Consider the following 21,598-nt stretch of genomic DNA (forward strand, 5'->3'; position numbering starts at 1 on the left):
AACACCAGCCCAAAGCTACAATCTAGACACACAAGATACAGAAAGTGGAGCGAATGATTTCTAAGGCGAAACATCATGGCACATAAATTCACATCCATGCACAGAAGCCTCTTTTCTATTTTTCTACCTAGGATGGGGAAGGCATGACCTGCCTGACTTTGCCTCTAGTTGGCTAAACATGTTAATTACTAGCAACATGAATGGAGTTGGTGGTGCTACAGCAGGGGCCAGATTCTGAATTTAGGTCTAACCTGAGGGCCTAACAGGGTCGATATTTATCCACTGAGTGTCAACCTAAATGATTTTGAGATTATGAGGTCAACGTGATAAGTTAAAAACTCAAAATCTGAGATAAAAAGTCAAACTTTGAAGTTTTAAAGGTAAAAACATGACATTTAAAGTTAAAATAATGTTTTAAAAGGCAAAATATGAGATAGAATACTGAAATCATGATTTTTAAGAGTCAAAATATGAAATAAAATTCAAAGCCATGAGTTTTGAGGGTGAAAAAATGAGCTAAAAGTCAAAGGTAGGAGTTAAAATGGTCTGCAAAACTGAGATAAAATTTTAAATCATTATATTTAGCAATAAAAATGGGAGATAAACATGGAAATCGTGACTTTAGAATCAGAAAATATGAGATTAAACTTCAAATTTATGAGTTTTAAAAGTCAAAATATGAAATAAAATTCAAAACCATGAGTTTAAGGGTGAGAAAATGAGTTAAAAGTCAAAGGTAGGAGTTGAAAAAGGTCAAAACTAAGATAAAATTTAAAATCATGATATTTAACAATCAAAAATGAGATAAAAGTGAAAGTTTGGAGTTAAAATGTAAGCAAAATTGAGAAAAAATCAAATCATCGTATTTAACAATCAAAATGTGAGATACACATTGAAATTGTGAGTTCAAAATATGAAAATATGAGATTAAACTTCAAATTTATGAGTTTTAAAAGTCAAAATATGAAATAAAATTAAAAATCACGAGTTTTAAAGGTAAAAAACAAAACAAGAGTGAAAGTTTGGAGTTGAAAAATTGGCAAAACTGAGAAAAAAATCAAAATCATGATAATTAACAGCCAAAATGTGAGATAAACATCAAAATAGTGAGTTCAAAATATGAAAATATGAGATTAACCTTCAAATTTATGAGTTTTAAAAGTCAAAATATGAAATAAAATTAAAAATCATGAGTTTTAAAGGTAAATAAAGAGACAAAAGTCAAAGTAAGGAGTTGAAAAAGGTCAAAACATGAGATAAAATTCAAAATCATGACTTTAAAAGGTCAAAATAGGATTTAAAATGTAAAATTATGAATCTGAAAGGTAAAAATATGAGAGAAAAAGTAAAAGTTATGAGATTTAAAAGTTAGAAGTTAGTTGTAATAACAATGGACAAATTTCCACAGCACACCTAACTTTCCCCATGGCACGGCGGTGCACCCAGGCACACCATGTGGGAACCACTGGAGTAGAGTAACTGATATTTGATAATAATTCCTAAAAGAAAGAGCAAACTTCTGCAGGCCTAACCGGGTCTGGATGTTTTTACAATCTAATATTTACAAAGAATGAATCAGAAATACCAAACAAATTTGTGTTTGTGCATTTACAGATCTGCTTGTTATTCATTAAAAGTTGATGCTTAGCATCCTTTGTGTGCAGTGTAATGACTTCTCAGAGCCATAGTGTTTTCTAGGAGATTAGAGGGGATGATGCTGCAATACTTTCCCAAACCTCACATCTAAAATTATTGGTCCCCTTATTGTACATTTTCTTTGTAATTGCATTTCAGAAAATAACAGAAAGTGCATCTTTTTTATCTCAAATGTGTTCAGTAAGGCCACGCTTCATGAATATATTAACATCAACTGTAAATAAAGGGACACAAGAGCAATAGAGGGGTGGATAGATTAGTAGTGATCAATGCAGAATAGAATAACTGTATATGAATAATGTGGCTGATCAAACTTTATGAAACGCAGCCAGACGACCTCCTGAGACCCTCAGTGCCTGCCTCTCAGATCAACAGGATTACAAAGCATTTTATTATTGTGCCAGTGAATCTGACATGTTCATGGCAAAGGACAATCTGCAGAGCTCAGAGCTGTGCAATCAATGCACCATAGATTTGAAGCCAAAACTCTTAATCCTGTAGTCGTGAGCTTGATGACACCTGCGTGCCAAGCTCCATCTGTGCGTAAATGCCAGAAAGAGTTTCAGTTGCATTAATTTCAGATCTGCAGAACAGAGAGCATTTAATAAGTGGGAGTCCTCCGCTGGGAAATTTTGGGTTTTAAAACTTTATTTCATGCATTTCAGGCACCACTTTATTCTTTGTTCCAGGATTTTCTGCTGTTTATTTACTCTGTCATCTTTGTGCCTCTTGTTTTGAGAGCATCTTTATGTGTGCATCTGCTTCCATTTCACTGTAAGGATGAACAGATTCATCTTAATTCATTTAAAAACCACAGGAAAGGTTTAAGAACAACTTAAGCACAGTTTGATTTACCTCTCCTGTCTCTACCTATCGTTAGTTTTTAACACTGGTATTCAGAGTGCCTATAAAAAGTGTTCAAGCCCTTAGGTGTTTTAACCTTTTATTGATTTTATAAATCAACCATGGCCAATATAATTTGACTTTTTGACCAAAAAAAAAACACCCGCTCTCATGTTGAAGTGAAAGTAGATTTTCATAGGGTAATGTCAAATAAAAATCTGTAATGTAAAATAAGTGACTGCATAAATATTCACCCCCTTCAAGTCAGTATTTAGTAGTAAACCATTTCTGTGTAGATTTCTCTGTATGCTTCGCCTCATTGGATACTGGAAAACAAATCTTCTCCTGAGCCAGAGATCTCTTGCTGACTGAATAAGACTGATTTATTTTACCCTCTACCTTTACAAGCCCTCCAGGGCCGGCTGCTGAGAGGCATCCCTCCAGCATGATGCTGCCACCACCGTGCTTCACAGTGGGGATGGTGCGCTTGTCTGATGGCCAAAAAGCCCCATTTTGGTCTCATCAGACCAAAAAACTTTCTCCCACTTGACCATGGAGTCTCCCACATGCCTTCTGGTGAACTGTAGTCCAGATTGAATCTGAGTTTTCTTCAACAGTGTCTTTTTCTTTCCCACTCTCCCATAAAGCTCTGACTGGTGAAGAACCCGGCCAACAGTTGTTGTCTGCAGAGTCTCTCCATCTCAGCTGCTGAAGCTTGGAACTCCTTCAGAGTAATCATAGGTGTCCTGGTGTCCTCTCTCACTAGTCTCCTTCTTGCACGCTCACTCAGTTTGTGAGGACGGTCTGATCCAGGCAGATTTACACATGTGACATATTCCTTCTTTTCTTGTTGATGGATTTAACTGAAGTCTGGGGGATGTTCAGAGCTTTGGAAATGTGCTTGGAGTGTTTTGTCTTCATGATGTAATGGTAGCCAGGAATACTGATTCACCAGAGACTGAACCTTCCAGACACAGGTATCTTTATATTAAAATCACTGAGACACATTCACTGCACTCAGGTGATCCCCATTTCACTAACTGTGAGACTACTAGCACCAATAGGTTGGACCTCTGTTGAGTTAGGTCAGTCACTTTAAAGGCATTGAATACATATAGTCACTTTTTTACGTTACATATTTTTAATTAATTGACATTACTTTGTAGAAACCTGTTTTCACTTTGACATTGAAGAGGTTTTTTGTAATCATTTTAGTCAAAAATTCCTGATCATATTCACCACGATGGATTAAAAAGGGTAAAACATCCAAGGGGTTAAAATTTAATATAGGTACTGAATACACTAATAGTTTAGTGTCTATGTGCTTGCAGGCCCCATGTTTGTGTGCTGGCCAATCTCAGCAGCTCCAAAAATAGAGAGAAAGGTTTTCAATAAGTGACACCGATGAACTTTCCCCACCTCTGCCTCCGCACGCTCCTGCTCCCGCCTGCATAGACCTCCATTCAAGTCCGTTTTAATACTGGCTAGACAATCTTCCATGCTATTATGACACAGCTGTGGGAGTGTGTGTGTGTGTGTGCCCGTGTGGTGTGTGTTCAGTGTCAGTCCCTCATTCTCCTTCTCACATTTCTCTCCTCTTCTTCTGTCTCTACTCAGTTTTCCTTTTATTTACGGTGATGGCCGATTACTCAGGAATCAGGCAGATGCACAGTGCTGTGAGAAAGTAGTTGCCCTCTTCCTGATGTCCTATGTAGTGTTCTTATCTTATATAATATTCGAAAGATAAGATAACCCAAGCAAATACAAAATACAGTTTTTATCACTGTCCTAAATATATCATATCTGTTTTAATTTGTAATTAGGCTGCTTCCTTTCTGGGTTCAGGTTGATTGTGTAAAAATGAAGCATTGCTGCAGATGAATTTAGAGCTGCTAAAATCCTCAGTTGTGGGTACAGCATCGACCGTGTCTTACCTTAATAGTCATCTCAGCCACAAAGATCGCTGTGAAGATGTAGTTCGACAATGTCAGGAAGATCCGCTCCTGCAGGAAAGAAGAAAAAGAGCCAGTCAGATGTACGGACCACTGGCTACACATGGTTTCAACTTCTCTGTCTGCTACTAACATTGATCTGGTGTACAGCTGAATAATATATGAGGTAGCTATTTTCCTGTCGTACTCACTAATGATGGCTGGCAGGCAGTTACATAGTTGACTATTTATTAGCTCTGAACAGGAAATATTCAAACACAACATCTCTGTCTGCAGGCCTAAAAATGTGGTGTTTCCTTTTAACATTGAAAAACAGAATCACCCTGGGAACGAGCGACATTACTACACCTGTAGAGCGCTCAGTGACACGATTCACCATTTCAGGGTTTTTAAAAGTCTTTTTCAAATTAAACAAGAAAATTACATCACGCCAGTTATTTCTGTCATCACAAACAAACAGTGAATTCTGACACAAAGCTCTTTCTTTTGTTTTGAAAGTACCCATGCAGCCCCACACAGCCAAACACCATTAGAATAAAGCTTTTAGATCTCCTCACATTACTTTACTCCATGACTTCCTGTAGCCTCAGGCTCGGCGGTGTGTGTGCATGCAGAAGTAGTCAGGAGAATATTTACTGAGCTAAACAAAGGCTATGAGAGAAAACAAGCAATCCAGCAGGAATAAGATCCCTTCACAGACTGCTTATTTACCCTACTTCCCCTTCGTCTGAGGAGACACAACCGCGTCCCTCCGCTGACTTCTGCGTCCTCGTGTTTGTGTGTGTTTTCTGACTGCATGTGAGCGGTTGGATGGCTGCCTTTCCCACGGCCTGCAGCTCACATCATCCATGCTCAGAGGAACATAAAGTCACACTCGTGAAGTGTATATAAATATATAAGGCATATATGTGCATGGGAATGTCAGACATGACGTCACTGGAATGCTAGCTTTGTCCAGGTTTAGCAATGCCATTCCTGACAGCAGCTTTATAATTGCATTTTCTTTGTGCTTACAGTCAATGAGAGAGGACAGAACAAGTAGAGAGGGATAGAGGAGGGAAATGTGGACATTCCTGCCATATGTCTTCTACAGAATCACTGTAATCACAGCAGTTTCCTTTATTTAGCTCTGAGAATAATCACAATAATAATATTATCACATTATATGTTATATCATAATCACAGAATAATAATCACAACACAGCTCCAGTCAACAAAGAGCCACTTTTAGCCATGGCAGACTAGTCACAGTACTGCAGGCAAATATAAACTACCTTCAGAACAAACACTAAGGCACAGTCAGGGCCATTTCATGTGATATTTTAGTTCATTTTAAAAAATATTTTAGTTTTATCTCATCACTCCTCTTCAATGGACCACTCCCAGTGGCATCAAAGTTAACCCCCAGTCTCAGAGAATTACAATAGTTACTTTAGAATACTGATCATCAACTGGTGGCCCGAGGGCCATATCAGGCCCCCTAAGCTTCCTCTCCAGCCCCAGAAGATCATTCGATTCATAAAGCGTAAAAAGAAGTGAAGAAGAAAATGTCTGAAGCTGTTAAATCCACCTAAAATAAATAAATAAATAAATAAATAAATAAATATTTATATATAATATTGAAATTGTTTTACAATGGCTTAACATTTTATCTGTTTTTACAGGAATTCACTCGTCAGCCATTATTAGTAATTTTTTTTTTTAACAGGTTAAGACTAGAAGGTGCAAAAATGGTCCGATAAAGTGGTGAAAAGGGGTTAGAGAGTGTCAAATATGGGTGATAAGTGTCAAAATGGACTGTGGATGACACAAGGGGACAAAAAAATGGAAGGAGAATTGTTGGATAAAGGTTAAATGGGGCAAACATTTGTAAAAGAGGAAGAAAGTGCAAAAAAATTTCAAAACTGATTCAAAGTGTCACAAATGGTGCAAAAAAAACATCATGAAAAGGGGTTAAAAAGTGCCAAAAATAGGTACAAAAGGGGCACAAAGGGGATGAAACATGCAGGAAAAGTGGTTTAAAATGGGTTAAAGCATGGCAAAAATTGGGTTAAAGAGGCAAAAAGGGGCAAAAAGTATCAAAGTTGCAAAAAAAGTGGTTTAAAAAGGGTTAAAGAGGCATAAAGGGGTTAAAAGTATCAAAATGGGTTAAAAGTGGCAAAAATAGTGCAAAAAAAGTTGTGGAAAGCAGATAAAAAGTGGCATAAATGGATACGAGTGGTATAAAGGGGATAAAACATGCAGGAAAAGTGGTTTAAAATGGGTTAAAACATGGCAAAAATTGGGTTAAAGAGGCAAAAAGGGGTTAAAAGTATCAAAATGGGTTAAAAGTGGCAAAAAAAAGTATGCAAACATAGCCTGGCAAGGTAGCGAATAGAGGTTAAAGAGCGGCACACAGGGGCAATATTTAGCAGGAAAGTTGGAAAAAGAGGTTAAAGAAATGGGAAAAGAAGTAAATATTTTCAATAATGGGTTTAGAGTGGCAAAAATGTTGAAGAAATGGCCAAATTAAGTGGTGATAAGGCGTTAAAAAGTGTCGAAAACAAGTTAATATTGGTGCTGAATCCCAATTGAGGAGGGTCCATTCTCTGGGATTTTCAGGGGCCCAGCCAGTTGTGTGGACAGGCCTGTCTCCTTGTGGTCTGCTGCATTATAGATAACAGGGATAAATGTCTCTGGTGCCTAAAAATGTCCTGCATTACGACAAATACAAATACTACTACAATAATATGTTAATCAGAGCAAAAATATTTATTTAATTTAGTTTATTTATGAGTTCGGCCTCCAGAGTCTCGGTCAGGACTAAATCTGGCCCTTGTGCAAATGTTCTTGATGACCTCTGGTATCAGGTCTTTGACCGTGGAAGGCTCTTTTTTCACTAGCAGCTCTAATTTTCTATACAATAATAATGCAGCACATTTTTTTTAGTGTTTAGTGTCCTGAGCACAAAAACACCAGTGTCAGCTGTTGCTGTGAAGTTAATTTCACTTCTTTACAAACGACCAATCAGAGTCAAGAAGGAGCAAGACATCCGGTATCAATTTGGTTAACAGCCATTAGGTCAGGCAGGTATGGGAGCATTTGCCGGTTCAGGTCTTTGCCATATCAGCCTTGGTCCTACCGCTCTGGCCTCCTGATGGCCATCGTCCAGGCCTGTGCCCCATCTCTCCAGGTGTCCTCCTAGCTGACCGCTCCACTACGTACGCACTCTCTCCAACGATACCCAAAGATGCATCAAAGAGAAGTGCTGCAAAGGAGACTAGCCAGTGTCATCAGTCAGCATCCAGGCATCACAAGGGTATAGAAAGACCGGAGGACCAAGGACTGAAAGACCCTGACTCCTGACTGCAAGCTTAGATACCAGGACCGCCACACTGTCTTGCTCAGTGAACCCATCATCCCATGTCCAAGTCTGCGGTTGGTGTCATCCTTGCAGTCAGCTTGATGGATCGATGGATTTTGCTGCCAAGGTAGATGAACTGCTCCTAAACTCTCACATTTAACAGACACAGGTCTGATGGCAGCTTCCTCAAGCGCCCAGATCTTTGTTCTGGAGATGTGAATTCCCAACACTTCAGCCTCCTCACTCAAGGACATCTGCAGTCTCTCCAAGGATCACAGCATCATCTGGACATCACTGCCCCTGTTATCTGCTCCACACATCTTTGATTATGCCAGGGCAGGATTCTTTCACTGTTTTTTCATGTTTTTCTTGTGATATACAAATCATCTATAGGCACATCTTTTTCAGAAATGGACTTGTGGACAACTAAGTCTAACATGGGTTTGCTATGAGGCTAGAGAGTGGTGATCTGGTATCCAGTAAAGAAAACAAGGGTCAACCCAGACTTCCTGGAAAGCTTTAATCACAGTCCACTGTGTATCGGCCCGTCTCTGTATTTATGTGTCTGGAGTCGATGATGTGGGTGAAGATAAGTTAGATGGATTAGGTTTTATATTTTGATGCTGATATAATGCAGTTTAAGCTCTCAACGATGAGGTATTGTCCCCAAGATCAATTAGGAGTAATATTCATAATGGGTGGTATAATCATCCTAAATCATGTCTATTGAGCAACAGGGAGACGGTTACTAGGCAACCAGCAGCACCAAATCAAAACAGCAAGGGGCTGAAAACTACATAGTCAGAGTGTGACATCACTTCCATTATAATAAACTGATTATAAAAGGACATTACACACTAAAATGTGACTGACAAAAACATTTAATCTTCTATCCAGGGGTATAACATATTCCTCTAGTCAAGCTGGCGCCATGGCTGAAGCTGAGCAGATATTTCAAAAGAGTAGCAGCAGAGTGATAAATTATACATGTTTGGTTGTTATACACAGCCAAAACAGAATCAGCAAGTGGAAATCGATTCACAGACCTCTTCATTAATTCAAAACAGCCCACACAGACAAACACAGAGCATCGTACGATGACCACCCGGGCAAAGGAGAGCTGCAGCAGCAAGCATCACAGCTCAGAGCTGTAGTGACGGATCATCCTCCTCTTTTGGCCTGATTGCTGTGTCACGTCTCACCATCTGAGCTAAGTAATGGTCTCAGGGTGCACAATGGATGTGGCAACCACAGCAGATAAATCTATGCACAGAAATATGTGATTGTGTCCGTGTGCAGAGGTGAGAAATCATCCCATCTATGATCTGTGATTAAATGAGGCAGCCTGTGGGGCAGCCTCCGATTGTTAAACATCTCCTTTCCTGGACATTAGCCACGTACGCCAGCCCGCAGATAATTGAATCAATTACAACGGTGCCGTCTTCTCCGTGTTTCAGCCGCAAAACAAGCAGAACGGAGCGTTCCAGCGAAGCCGAACCACAATTAGGCTCATCTACAGACGCCTCGCTCAGTGAGAAAAAGAATCAAACAGTGATAATTATTGTGTTAATGCATGCAGCGACTGGGCAATGTTCTGCTGCTATTGTAAGGACTGGGACGAGGGAAAGTGTGTGTCTGTCTGTGCCTGCAGTGTATTCAGTCAGCCCCTCTCTATTTAAAGAGATGGTACATTAAAAAGGAGGTGAAGGTGTTGATGATGCAGTGCAGTATATACAGTATGGCACACTTTACAAAACACTGGCTCACAGTCAAGCTGGAGCACTTCCCTGTCCTTTGTGCAGAGCTGCTGGAGACTTCTTTCAACAGAAATCCCGTTTATATTTGCTACAGGTTCATTTTGACTCCAGAATTCATTTCTTGTTCTATATTTAGCACTTATCTCTGGTCATTAAGACTTCATGGTTCCAGATTTATGTAGTGGACAATGTTTTATACTCACAGCACTGCTGGGGTCGATGCGAGGCCTCTCCATGGCGATAGTGATGCAGTTGAGGAAAATGATGACCAGTACAACGTGGTCAAACATCTTGTGGGTGATGATCTTATTGCACAGGATCCGAAACCTGAAACAATATAAACAGAATTTTGACATCAGAATCGGTCTGAACCTGTTGGACGAGCTCCATGCAGTTCATTTTTGACATGAGGAGCTAAAGACTGAGATCAAAACCTTTTTTGTAACATGTGAACATGTTTAGCACAGGCTTCAGAGCAGCCCTTTGGAAAAACATCAGCTGTTAGCAATAAGATATAACTGAGGAAGTAGTAGTCCAGTATTCAGGGATTTATAACGTCTGAAACAATGTCGACAAAGAAGAAACTAAAATAGTAAAGAATTAAGAGAGAAATACAACCACAATTCCAAAAAACATTGGACACTCTTTAAATGTAGATAAAAACAGAAGTCAATCATCGTCAAATCTCATAAACCCATATTTTAATCACAACAGAACATAAACTGTAAGATATTTTTTTAATTCATGAAAAATATCAGCCCACTTTGAATTTGGTAGCAGCAACACGTCTCAAAAAAGTAGGGACAGGGCGACAAATAGTTGGGAAAGTAAGGTATAAAAGGTCACATATTATGCAAAAATCACATTTTCAGGCTTTTCTAACACAAATATGTGTCTCTGGCCTGTCCACAATCCCCTCTCTTACTCCACCTTTCAGGAAATATGTGCTGAAACAAGCCGTTCTCAGATTTGACCCTTGTGACCTCAGATGAGGAGTAAGCACCCGCCCCTAGGCTTGGTTGGCCCTCCCCCACTTGGAGGAAAGTTCTGCCCTCCTCTACTGATCCTCTCAGCTACCAGCTGAGAGGCTGGATAGCTCAGTGGGTTACCCTGATGACAAATCCTTAACTTTGATAAAAGTGTGTAACATCAGGAGAGCCACATCCATTTCCTAAGAGGGGCGTGGTCAGGGGCGGAGTCAGACAGCTAATTACCATTTAAAGCCATAGAATCGGCTCATTACGAGAAATATATAATATATATTATATTATATAATATATAATATATCGCAGTGCAATGGAAACACTTTTTACGCATTTACAAGTCACAGGACGTAACGTACGGTGTCACATGACCAGTTCACTCTGAGACAACATGGTGAAGCACGTGTGGACAGAAGAGGAGACGAGACTTTTCTTAACATCACACTTACACCCTTATATGTGGCTTTTGCCATACACATGGACACTGCCTTTGAACTATCATCCGTTGCCTTTGTCTTTTGTTCAAAATTGTCATGGCAACCGCAATAGATGTAATGTTAATAGTACCAACATTCAACAGGTTTTAGCGTCCAGCTTCCTATCAGCAGAATCACGCGAGATGAGATTTTACAAGAATTATAAGGCTCATGCCCAAAACTCCCTTCACTGGAAACACATTCAAAGAGTTATTGTACTGTAAGAAATATTGCTTTTATTTAAAAAAAAAAAAAAAAAAAAAAAAAAACACTGTGATGGAAACCCAGCAAGTGACATGTCTGGGTATAAAAGGAGCATTTTAAAAGGGCAGAGTCTCTCAGAAGTAAAGATTGGCAGTGGTTCACCAATCTATGAAATCTACTTGTAAAAAATGTGGACAAATTTCAGAAGAGTGCTCCTTGTAAAATCACCAACACTTTGAATATCCTACCATCTACAGTATGCTTGTGATCTTTAGGCCCTCAAGCTGTCCCACATTAATAACAGGTTATGATCCTGTCCTGGAAATCACTGCATGGGCTCAGGAATGCTTCCGGAAATCATCATCTGTCAACTCAGTTGGTCGTGCCATCCACAAATGCAAGGTTAAAGCTGTATCAAGCAAAGACGAAGCTGTATGTGACCACGATCCTGAAATACTGCCGTCTTCTCATTTTACATGGACTGAGGCAAAGTGGAAAACTGTTCTGTGGTCAGATTAAACCACAGACGCCGTGTCCTGTGCACTAAAGAGGAGAGGGACCATCCAGTATGTTCTCCTGGCACAGCTCTAAGGCCTGCACCTTTGATGGTATGGGGTTGCATTAGTGCCTATGGTGTGGGGAAAGGAACTATCAATGCTGAAAGCAGAGAGAGGTTTTAGAGCAACATATGATCCCATCCAGACTACATCTTTCAGGGAAAGCCTTGACTGTTTCATATTCCACATACCACATCCATCACAACAGCATGGCTTCATGCTGATTTCGGCCTACCTGCAGTCCAGGCCTTTTACCAATAGAAAACGTTTGGAGCATCAGAAAAGGAAAAAAAAGGCCAAAGAAGACCCAGGACTGTTGAGCAGCTAGAGTCCAACACAGGACAAGAACGGGACAACATCCCTCACCCAAGACTCCATCAGCTGGTCTCATCACTTCCCAGACATTTACAGACTGTTAAAAGAAGGGGGGATGCCACACATCTGAGATAGGTGGCTGAACTAGGTGGGTTTATTTACATTTTACACAGTGTCCCAACTATTTTGGAGCTGGGTTTTAACAAAACCATTCAACTAATCATACAGGTCTTATTACCTCTGCCAAGGAGGTTATGTGATCGGGTGGGTTTGTTTGTTAGCAACATAACTCAAAAAGTCATGGACGGATTTTGATGAAATTTTCAGGAAATGTCAGAAATGGCGTAAGGAAGAACTGATTAGATTTTGAGACTGATCCGGATCACCGTCTGGATCCAGGAACTTTTTAAAGGATTCTGTACTATTGGGAGATAGGTCTAATGGCGGAGGTCTGCTCTGTTACCACTTTACACCAGGAGATGGCAGACATGAGTAACTTCAATCCCAGCAGCATTTTTGGTGCGTTTCTATTCAAAGTTTTGGAGTTTATAGAGTTTGAAAGACACACGCCCGGTCGAGGAGATGAGCCGGAGCGTAACAGAGAGAAAAACAGCGAATTGTAGCGAGAACACTCACAATGCTGGGAGGAATAGAGGAATATTCACCCTCTGCCATGACTTTCAGTCGTCTGGTGAGACCATGGGTGAGCCTCTCAGTGCATCAGCAGGCAATGCTTCCACCATGACAGTCCACCCGTAGCGAAGCCAATGCTTTGCCTCCCTGTGTTTCTACCCCACCGGGGAGGGAGTAATCGTCGAATGCCATGGTGGGGGGCACATGGGTACGGATCCAGGAATTTTTTAAAGGATTCTTTACTCTTGGGAGATAGGGCTAAAGGTGGAGGTCTGTGCTCTCTGAGTGCTTTTCTAGTTTAACATACAACTGTTTAAAGTTTTCACTAACATGTTGTTTAAGTTCTCAGAACAGAAAAACAACTACCATGACTGCCATGTTTTGTTTAAAAATGGAGCACAGCATATTGCTTCATATTTCATGATTCATATTTTTGTCCTTAAAACCTCGCAGGAATATATAGCCTTTAGAAGCAGCAAGCACAAAGGCAATTCAGAACCCATTTTTGTGTATTATGTATAACATGACAAAAAAAAAATTACACTCTGTACAAGGACAATTACTGAAACACTCAGCACAGTTTACAGGTAATAAAACACTGCATTCAATTAACATTGAGAGAGCTTGTCGCACTCACAGTAAATCTCTAATGAACCAATGTAGAATTAGGGGTCGTTAATTATGCCCGACTTTTATTACAGAATATGAAATGATTCCCAAGGCTTTCAGCTTGTGACAACAGAGATAAAGAAAGAAGGAACCCTTGTTGTGCATCTCCAGCAAGGATTTAACCATGCATCAAATCCGCTCTGTTTGCTCATATCTGTGTACAGCAGGGGACAATATTGTTAGGCTCAGATCTGGATTCTCAGCTTTGTTTGGCAGGGGAGCGAGCAATGTGTCAACACTTGCTGAGCATTGCTGAATCTGGATGTATGTGTATGTCATCACAATGCACTGATGATTATTATGCATTCAGTTTGAAGACTGGATGTGCTAAAGCTTCTTGATTTCTGCATGTCAGAGATGTAAAGCCAAATGTTTGGGTGCTCTCTCTTCCTACTGAGGCATTAGAGGAGGAAAAGAGGGCAAAAAGCGACCACACGTCTCCGGTGCCAACTCTCCACTCTGCTTTGAGTGCTTCTAGGAGTTTTAAAGTTAAGTTCAAATGGCTGCAAACACATCAAAACCTGAGGGGAAACCTGTCACTGCATGTTCAGACATAAGGAAAAACATCACCCTTAGTCAGACCTGGGTCTGGAAAAAGTCGCAGACGGCGTATCGCATGGGGGTTGATACGCAAAGATCTTGACAAGTGTTTTTAGCTTTTAAATCATATAGTATTCACTGGAAAGTGACTTTGTATGATTCATCTGAATGTTTATTGAAATCAGCATTGAAATATTTCCAAGTGAGTACTCTCAAATATTCAAAGAGTAACAGCTGAGAATCTGAGGCTGTTGAACCAGCTCTGTAAGGTCTGTCCTAATGTGTGGTGTAAAGTCCACCCTGAACCCTACGTTGAGCTGGGTTAGTTGGGTTCCAAACGCAGGTGGAGCAAGGCTCAAAGAGCTAAAGCCCTGAATGCTTTCTCAAAATATCTAATGTGTTTTTTGATATAGCAGCTGAGTGTTATGATGGTTAAATGCAAAGACTTCTACTACAAAAAAAAGGTTGGAGGCCTTGCTCACAATCTCTGTTCCTAACCCTAACCTACAGCGCAGGCCTATTCAATTAGTGGCCCAGAAGCAACCCCAAAGTGGCCCAGCCTGTGGTCATGCCAGAGATGCAGAGGGCAAACTGTTGCGCAAGTTTTTATAAATTCCCACAGTATTTCAGACCGTGAATGCAACACGTAGCCTAGCAACAGTCTACCTACAATGCACTGCGTTGATTTGAAGTGTGGCTAGCAATGCTGACAGAAGTAGCCCCAAGGTAAGATGTAAGATTATTTACAGAATTTCATTTCATTTTTTCATTCTATTTATTTTATTTTTATTCAAGTGAAAAAACCATTACTACTACCTCAGGTTATGCTCACATACAGCTCTGTTGTTGTGTTTCATGTAATTTTTGATGTGCTTTTGTCATTTTGCCAAATCTAAAAGGGAGACTATGAATAAAAAGTGCAAATTTTTCATCAAATTGATCTGTATTGGTCCGAATTTGACATTACCAGCTGCTTACTGGGTGCCGAACAAGTCTGGCCCGGCTACATTTCTTTATTTCTAAATTTGGCCCGATTGAATTTGCAATTGAATAGCCCTGCTACAGGGTTCACTTGCCTAACGCTAACCTTTGAAGGAACCCTGCATGATCAGACAAGTTCACCTTGTTGGACAGATATTTGTATCGCTCATATTTATATTGAACTAAAAAACTCACTAGATATCTGCATATTGAGTAATTTGAGTTTATAAACCACCAGGAGGATGCCATGTTTTGGTCCGTGCTGGCGCTGTGATGTCACAGTTCCGCAGCGCTCCTCGCCGTTCCTATGCAGCAGAGGTGTCAAAAGTGTTCACATTCATTCCTCAGGTAGAAGTATAGATACTAGGGCTTAAAAAGACTTCTGTATGAGTTGAAGTATCAACTTGAGCTTTTTACTCAAGTAAAAGTGTAAAAGTTCTGGTTTCAAAACTACTTAAAGTATAAAAGTGAAAGTAATGTAAGGGGGAAAAAATGCCATTAAGGACAAAAGCTTAGGCCGCACCACAGGGGCCTATAGTGCACTACCCACCTCCCCAAAAAAACATTTTTCTAAAGGCCATAATGACTATAATGTTATATTAAAATGTTTATGTTGAAAAAATTTAGGATGCACCTGTTTCAGCCGCATTTATGCCCATTGAAAATGAACGCATTTTAGTACAATACATTCAAGAACCATATATGTGTACTACCAACCTCCTCGCTGGTGATTGGTTTGGGACATTTCGCTGGAGTTCTCTTGAGTCTCTGCCACAGACATCTTCGTACTAGGCTACATACGTCTGCTACTTCCTTGCTGGAGTGTGTCGTGATTTGTGTCATGTGTGCAGGTGTGATGGATCATGTACAAACCAACAGGGTGTCAGAATGGTATCATGTTTATACTTCTCATCCAACCACCATCAATTTCACTCTATCTGGATGGCGCAATTTATCTGGATAGGTTTGTGGGGTTTTTTATTTGTTTTTTTGAACGCTGACAAGCTGGAATGAAAACAAGCTGAAATGAAATAGCAGTAACAAGGCTATTTTTAAAATATAAGGAGTAGAAAGTACAGATAATTGAGTGAAAATGTAAGGAGTAGAAGTAAAAAGTTGGCTGAAAAATAATTACTCCTGTAAAGTATAGATACCCAAAATTTCTACTTCAGTAAGGTAACGAAGTATTTTTACTTAGTTACTTGACACCTCTGCTATGCAGAAACCGCTGTTTCAGACTTGCAGCCAGTGTTAGTGCTGCATCTCAGAGAGGCTGCCAACTCACGCACGGAGAATTTAAGGTTTGAGGTCTCTTCTATTTTTTATTTGCACCACGAGCGGTTATCAGTCCATCTAGACAGGAAAATGATAAATACAGAGCCATATTTACCTTGTTGTAACAAATATTTACATCCACGTTGGTAGAATATGTTTGAAATCTCTTTCTTGATGAACCAGATGAAGGCCACCAGCTAAAATGTGTCTAAGTTGGGGCGCAGATGGTTGAGTTGTTTCAGGCGCTACCCATGTATGAGGGTCCGACTGTGGCCCTTCACCGCATGTCTCTCCCCACTCTCTTCCCTGTTTCCCAGTCTATCCACTGTCCTTCCTCTGTCTAATGAAGGAAAGAAAAGGCCCAAAAATAAATCTTAAAAAAAAAAAAAAAAAAAAAAAAAAAAAAAAACTGTGTCTAAGTTATTACCTAAACTTCTACTCTTTTTGAAGCTTTCTGTTTCCACACGGCTCAAAATGTTGCAGGTAAAGATAAACACAGTACAAGAAACATTTCCGGTTTGTGCTTTTCAAAGTAGAAGTCCGCTTTAGAATTTCTTTAGAGAAACTCCCTAGTTAGCAAATTTTGGTCCTTTACAACAGATTTAAATGTATCTATCAGTTGTTCCGGAGAGAAAGTTGGTTTTCCAAAGATAACTCAGATTTTCTGCAAGAAATGACCAAATGTACATGCTGTCTTGGAAAAAAAGGAGTAAAATCAAATGCATGCAGGTCCTTCTGTAATGATGTACACTGTTGAAATGTTTTTGCCCTCTCTAACATGTTTGGTTCTATTTAGGCAACATTTTTAAGAAATAATTTGAACACTTTTGAAAGTTTGGGTCGGGATTTCTCATTAGGAGGCTGTGGCGGCGCCTGATGCCGGATCAGTTGAGAACCACTGGTCTAGGAGGTGTAAGGCGTGAGTTATAACTCAAGCTTAGTTGGTAGTATCATAACGTTACATATTAGTCGTGCATAAAGTCTGTATTCCAAATATGTTGGAACTTTAGTTCAAACTAGGCTACGCTGAACTTAAACATACTGCAGCTGGCACACTCGTGTTTTACGCTGCTTATATTACACTTATGCTGTTGTTTTTATTCTTTGGATATCCTTCCTGGACTCCCTGTCACTTGTTACTTTAATCATACGGGAGAAGAAGTGACATGCTTGCTAGGATCTGTTTTTCTCTGTGGTGCTCAGGCTATTCCGTGACCTACACGTGTGTAGTATGACAGGAGACGGTACGAGCCGCGTCATCTAATTACTGAGCTTTTCTTTGTGCATTCCAAGGAAACTAGTGCCTTCTGCTCCTGTTTACGGATAATTTCTTTCCAGGAAAGAGCTGACAGATGCCAAAACGTATAATGATTATTCAGCTAAAGGCTGATCCCCTTTTAAGTTATACCATTTGCCACTTAAAGGAGAAACAGATAAAGTTTGAAAATGAGCATGCTGCACGTCATTAACTCCACTCTTTACAGTACTTCTGAATGGCCCTCACAGCTGTGGTTCTGTTCTATTCTTGAATCCGTCTAATTATGTTCTAAACCATATGGACACCCTTAACCACACAGTGTGTTCAGTTTGCCACCAGGGGGCTCCCAATCAAAACAAGAATAAAAGACGATGTTGAGGGTAGTGAGGAATTATGGGAGTGCTCACTTTTACGATGACTGAACGGTTTATTTCTAAAGTCACAAACGAGAGAAGAATCACTCTGAGAATGACTAACAGTCATGAGACAGGAGTTAAAACCACCGTGTAAAGCAGATTAACCATACCCAGAATGCATCCTGTCCAATATTTCTTGGCCTGAATTTAAATCAAGTGGAAGCAGAATTTTTTTCCTTCTGTTTTTTGCACAATTTAAACCTGGGGCAGTTATTTTTAAAGCCAGAACAAAAGTTGCATTGCTCTTCCTTTGGTTCCCCTCTAAACATTTTTACAAAAAAATAAAGATGTCTGCTGGGCTTTTATGCATGCTGCCAATATCTTAAAGCTACACTTTTACATTTTATACTTTAATATGAATTTGAAAAATGACTACTCCTATGTTATACTAGTATATAATAGATAGAGGAGTTCGTACATGACTTCAAATGACTTCACATGACTTCACTGATCATCAACTGGAGGCCCAGGGGCCATATCAGGCCGCCCAAAGCTTCCTGTCTGGCCCCAAGAAGATCATAAAATTCAGAAAAGGAGTAAAAGAAGATGTTAGCTTTAAATGTCTGCAGTTGTTAAATCCACCCCAAAAACGATTAATGTAGAAATAGTTTTAGAATGACTTAACATTTGATCGTTCTTTATAGAAATTGACTTGCCAGCCATTAGTGATATATATATTTTTAAAAAAGGGTCAAAGTTGTCAGAAATGTTGTAAAACTTGACGGATACAGGGGTTGAAAAGGGGTTAGAGAGTGGTTAAAAAAAGTGGCAAAAGTGTGGCACAAAGGGACAAAAAATGGCAGGAAAAGTGGTAAAACAGGATAAATGTGGCAAAAATTGGTAAAAGAAGAAAAAGGGGAGAAAAAAGTCTCAAAGATGGGTTAAAATTAACAAAAAAAGTGCAAAAAAGTAATGAAAATAGGTTACAAGGTGGCAAAAACACAATAAACGCTGCAAAAATGGATTAATGAATGGCACAAAGGGGATGAAACATACAGGAAAATGGTTTAAAGGGGAAAAAAGAAAAGAGAGTGGTGAAAATTGTATTGAAGTATCAAAAAGGGGAAAAAAGTTTTAAACATATAGCTAAAATAGCCTGGCACAGTCGTGGAAAAGTGCTAGTGACTATTACACAGGACTCATTCCTGCACCACTCTGTTATCGGTGCACCTGTATGTCCAGTAAGTACACTTCTTTGTTTTTAGATTTATTTTTGGGCTTTTTATGCCTTTATTGATACTGGAGGACACAAAGCGCCACAGGCCAGGTTTGAACAACTGCATACATAGGGCACGCATTACACCACTGGTTCCCTACCTGGGGCCCGGGACCCCCCAGAGGGGACAACAAAGATCTGAGGGGGGGCACAAGTCTTTGTCTGCTCTGAGACTGCCAAATTTAGATTTGCAAATATTGACTCAAACAATGATAAAGCATTTATTAGGTATACAAAGCTGTTTTGATAGGAAAAGCACAAATAGGCCTTTTTAGGGTTTGATCCTTGAAACTGTTAAAATCTATGTTGATTTTTGTTTGCAGTGTGTCACTTTTTCTTCTCTCTTGGGTCCTAGGGGGGCCCCACTTTTGTTAGCTACATGTAGAGGGGGGGTCCAAGGAAAAATGGTTGGGAAACACTAGACCTCTTAAGCATACATATTAATGCAAAAAAGAAGATCTTCTGAAAGTGAAAGTGATTGTATTCAGAAAGTATTTACTTTTTATCTGTTTTGTTATGTTGCAGCCTGATGCTACAGTCATTTAAATTCATTTTTATTCTCATTAATCTACACTCAGTGCTCCATCCTGACAAAGTGAAAACTGAATTTTAGAAATGTTTGCAAATCTGTGAAAAATAATCAACATCACTGACAGTTGGATTGTTGTTTTGAAAGCTGGACCACTCTGATGCAAATGCCTGAGCCGTTTTAAATCCTGGTCCATCACTGCATGCCTTAATTCATTTAGACATTTCAGCATGAAAATCCTTCCTACTCCTTTAAGAAAGCTACAAACAAACCAGTTCATATGTTCATGCACTGCTGTTTAAATACAACCCCTTCATGCAGCTGACACATCTAATGGCAGTGACAGCGTCGCAGTTTGCTTTTAGAGCCGGCCCCACTGCTGCACTCATTTCAGCTCCCCCTGCAGTAATGTGCAGCAGGATAACAGAGAACACAAAGACAGGTTGAGGTGAAAGCTAGTACATGTGAAAGCTGCTTGACTCCAGCCTCCCACTCCGCTTCTGTTCTCTTGATGTGATTTCGAGCACAGGCAGGCAACCACGTTGGTTCAAGGCCAAGAAAAGGCACCACACTGAGCCTGTGTCCTCAGTGTCACTCTCAACGGCTCCCTCCTGCTGGGACTGAAAGCCAGCTAGAAGTAGAGTTTGAGCCCAGATCCTTCAGTTTTTCTTGATATTCTGACAATAAAAGACTACAAAAAGCTTATCCTGCTAGAATAGATTATATACTCTATATTTCCAAAAGTATTCACTCACCCATCCAAATAATGTAAATCAGGTGTTCCAATCACTTCCATGTCCACAGGTGTATAAAATCATCACCTAGGCATACAGACTGTTTCTACAAACGTGTGAAAGAATGGCTCGCTCTCAGGAGCTCAGTGAATTCCAGCGTGGTACTGTGATAGGATGCCACCTGTGCAACAAGTCCAGTGGTGAAATTTCCTGGCTCCTAAATATTCCACAGTCAACTGTCAGTGGGATTATAAGAAAGTGAAAGTGATCAGGAACAACAGCAGCTCAGCCACCAAGTGGTAGACCACGTAAAATGACAGAGCGGGGTCAGCGGATGCTGAGGTGCAAAGTGTACAGAGGTCACCAAATTTCTGCAGAGTCAATGGCTACAGACCTCCAAACTTCATGTGGCCTTCAGATTAGCTCGAGAACAGTGTGTAGAGAGCTTCATGGAATGGGTTTCCATGGCCGAGCAGCTGCATCCAAGACACACATCACTAAGTTCAATGCAAAGCGTGGGATGCAGTGGTGTAAAGAACGTGGCCATGGGACTCTAGAGCAGTGGAGACGCCTTCTCTGGAGTGACGAATCGCACTTCTCCATGTCTTGGCTCCCAGACAGTTATACTTTTAAGACTGTAAAATATTAAACAATATCTGAAAATAATGTTGAAGATCTTTCTAGACAAGGCCATTTCTTTCTAGTCTTTTTGGTGGATTGTTACCTCTTTTTTACTGAAGCCTATTTAGGGCAGTCACCTTGTTAGAGTTGCTGTCTCAGACTGACTTTTGGTCAACTATAAGTGAGAGATAAAAAGGTGGTGCTGAGGCCTTAAGCCTCCAGGTTTAACATGCTGGCTCTCGGTCATATCAGCCTGGCTCCAAATTATGCATCCCTCTAAAAAAAAACAACATATTGATTATAAAGAAATTCACCTGTGTAGAGAAAGGCCCATAAAAACACTTGAGGAACTGCAGATTTTTGCACTTCTGCATCGGCTCCAATCTTCAACACCAGGGATCAGACCTCTGGGAGAAGAGGGAGCTTAGCCGGAAGGCAAAGCTTTCGCTTTACTGGTCAATCTTCCTCCCAACCTTTAACTATGGTCTTAAACTCCGAGTAATGACCAAAAGAATGAGATTGTGGATACAAGTGGCTGAAATTATTTTTCTCCAGTGGGTGTCTGGGCTCAGACATCTGGAGGGAACTAAGAGTAGAGCTCCTTCACATCAAAAGGAGCCATTGGGATGGTTCAGGCATC

General features: G+C 40.1%; 1 protein-coding gene across 4 annotated transcripts in view; it reads right to left on the minus strand.

The window, feature by feature from the left end:
- Positions 1-21,598, minus strand: part of cacna1g (calcium channel, voltage-dependent, T type, alpha 1G subunit) — a 451,566-nt gene that overhangs the window by 88,858 nt on the left and 341,110 nt on the right. For all 4 annotated transcript variants that reach the window (XM_041814821.1, XM_041814822.1, XM_041814823.1 and 1 more), the window contains exons 20-22: positions 9,755-9,878; positions 4,434-4,502; positions 1-22 (exon numbers count right to left, since the gene is read on the minus strand). The exon at positions 1-22 is cut by the window's left edge and continues 163 nt beyond it. In XM_041814821.1, the coding sequence (XP_041670755.1) occupies positions 1-22; positions 4,434-4,502; positions 9,755-9,878 (215 nt within the window). The remainder of the gene's footprint in view (positions 23-4,433; positions 4,503-9,754; positions 9,879-21,598) is intronic.

Source organism: Cheilinus undulatus, linkage group 20, assembly GCF_018320785.1.
Source record: "Cheilinus undulatus linkage group 20, ASM1832078v1, whole genome shotgun sequence".
Taxonomy (NCBI): Eukaryota; Metazoa; Chordata; class Actinopteri; order Labriformes; family Labridae; genus Cheilinus; species Cheilinus undulatus.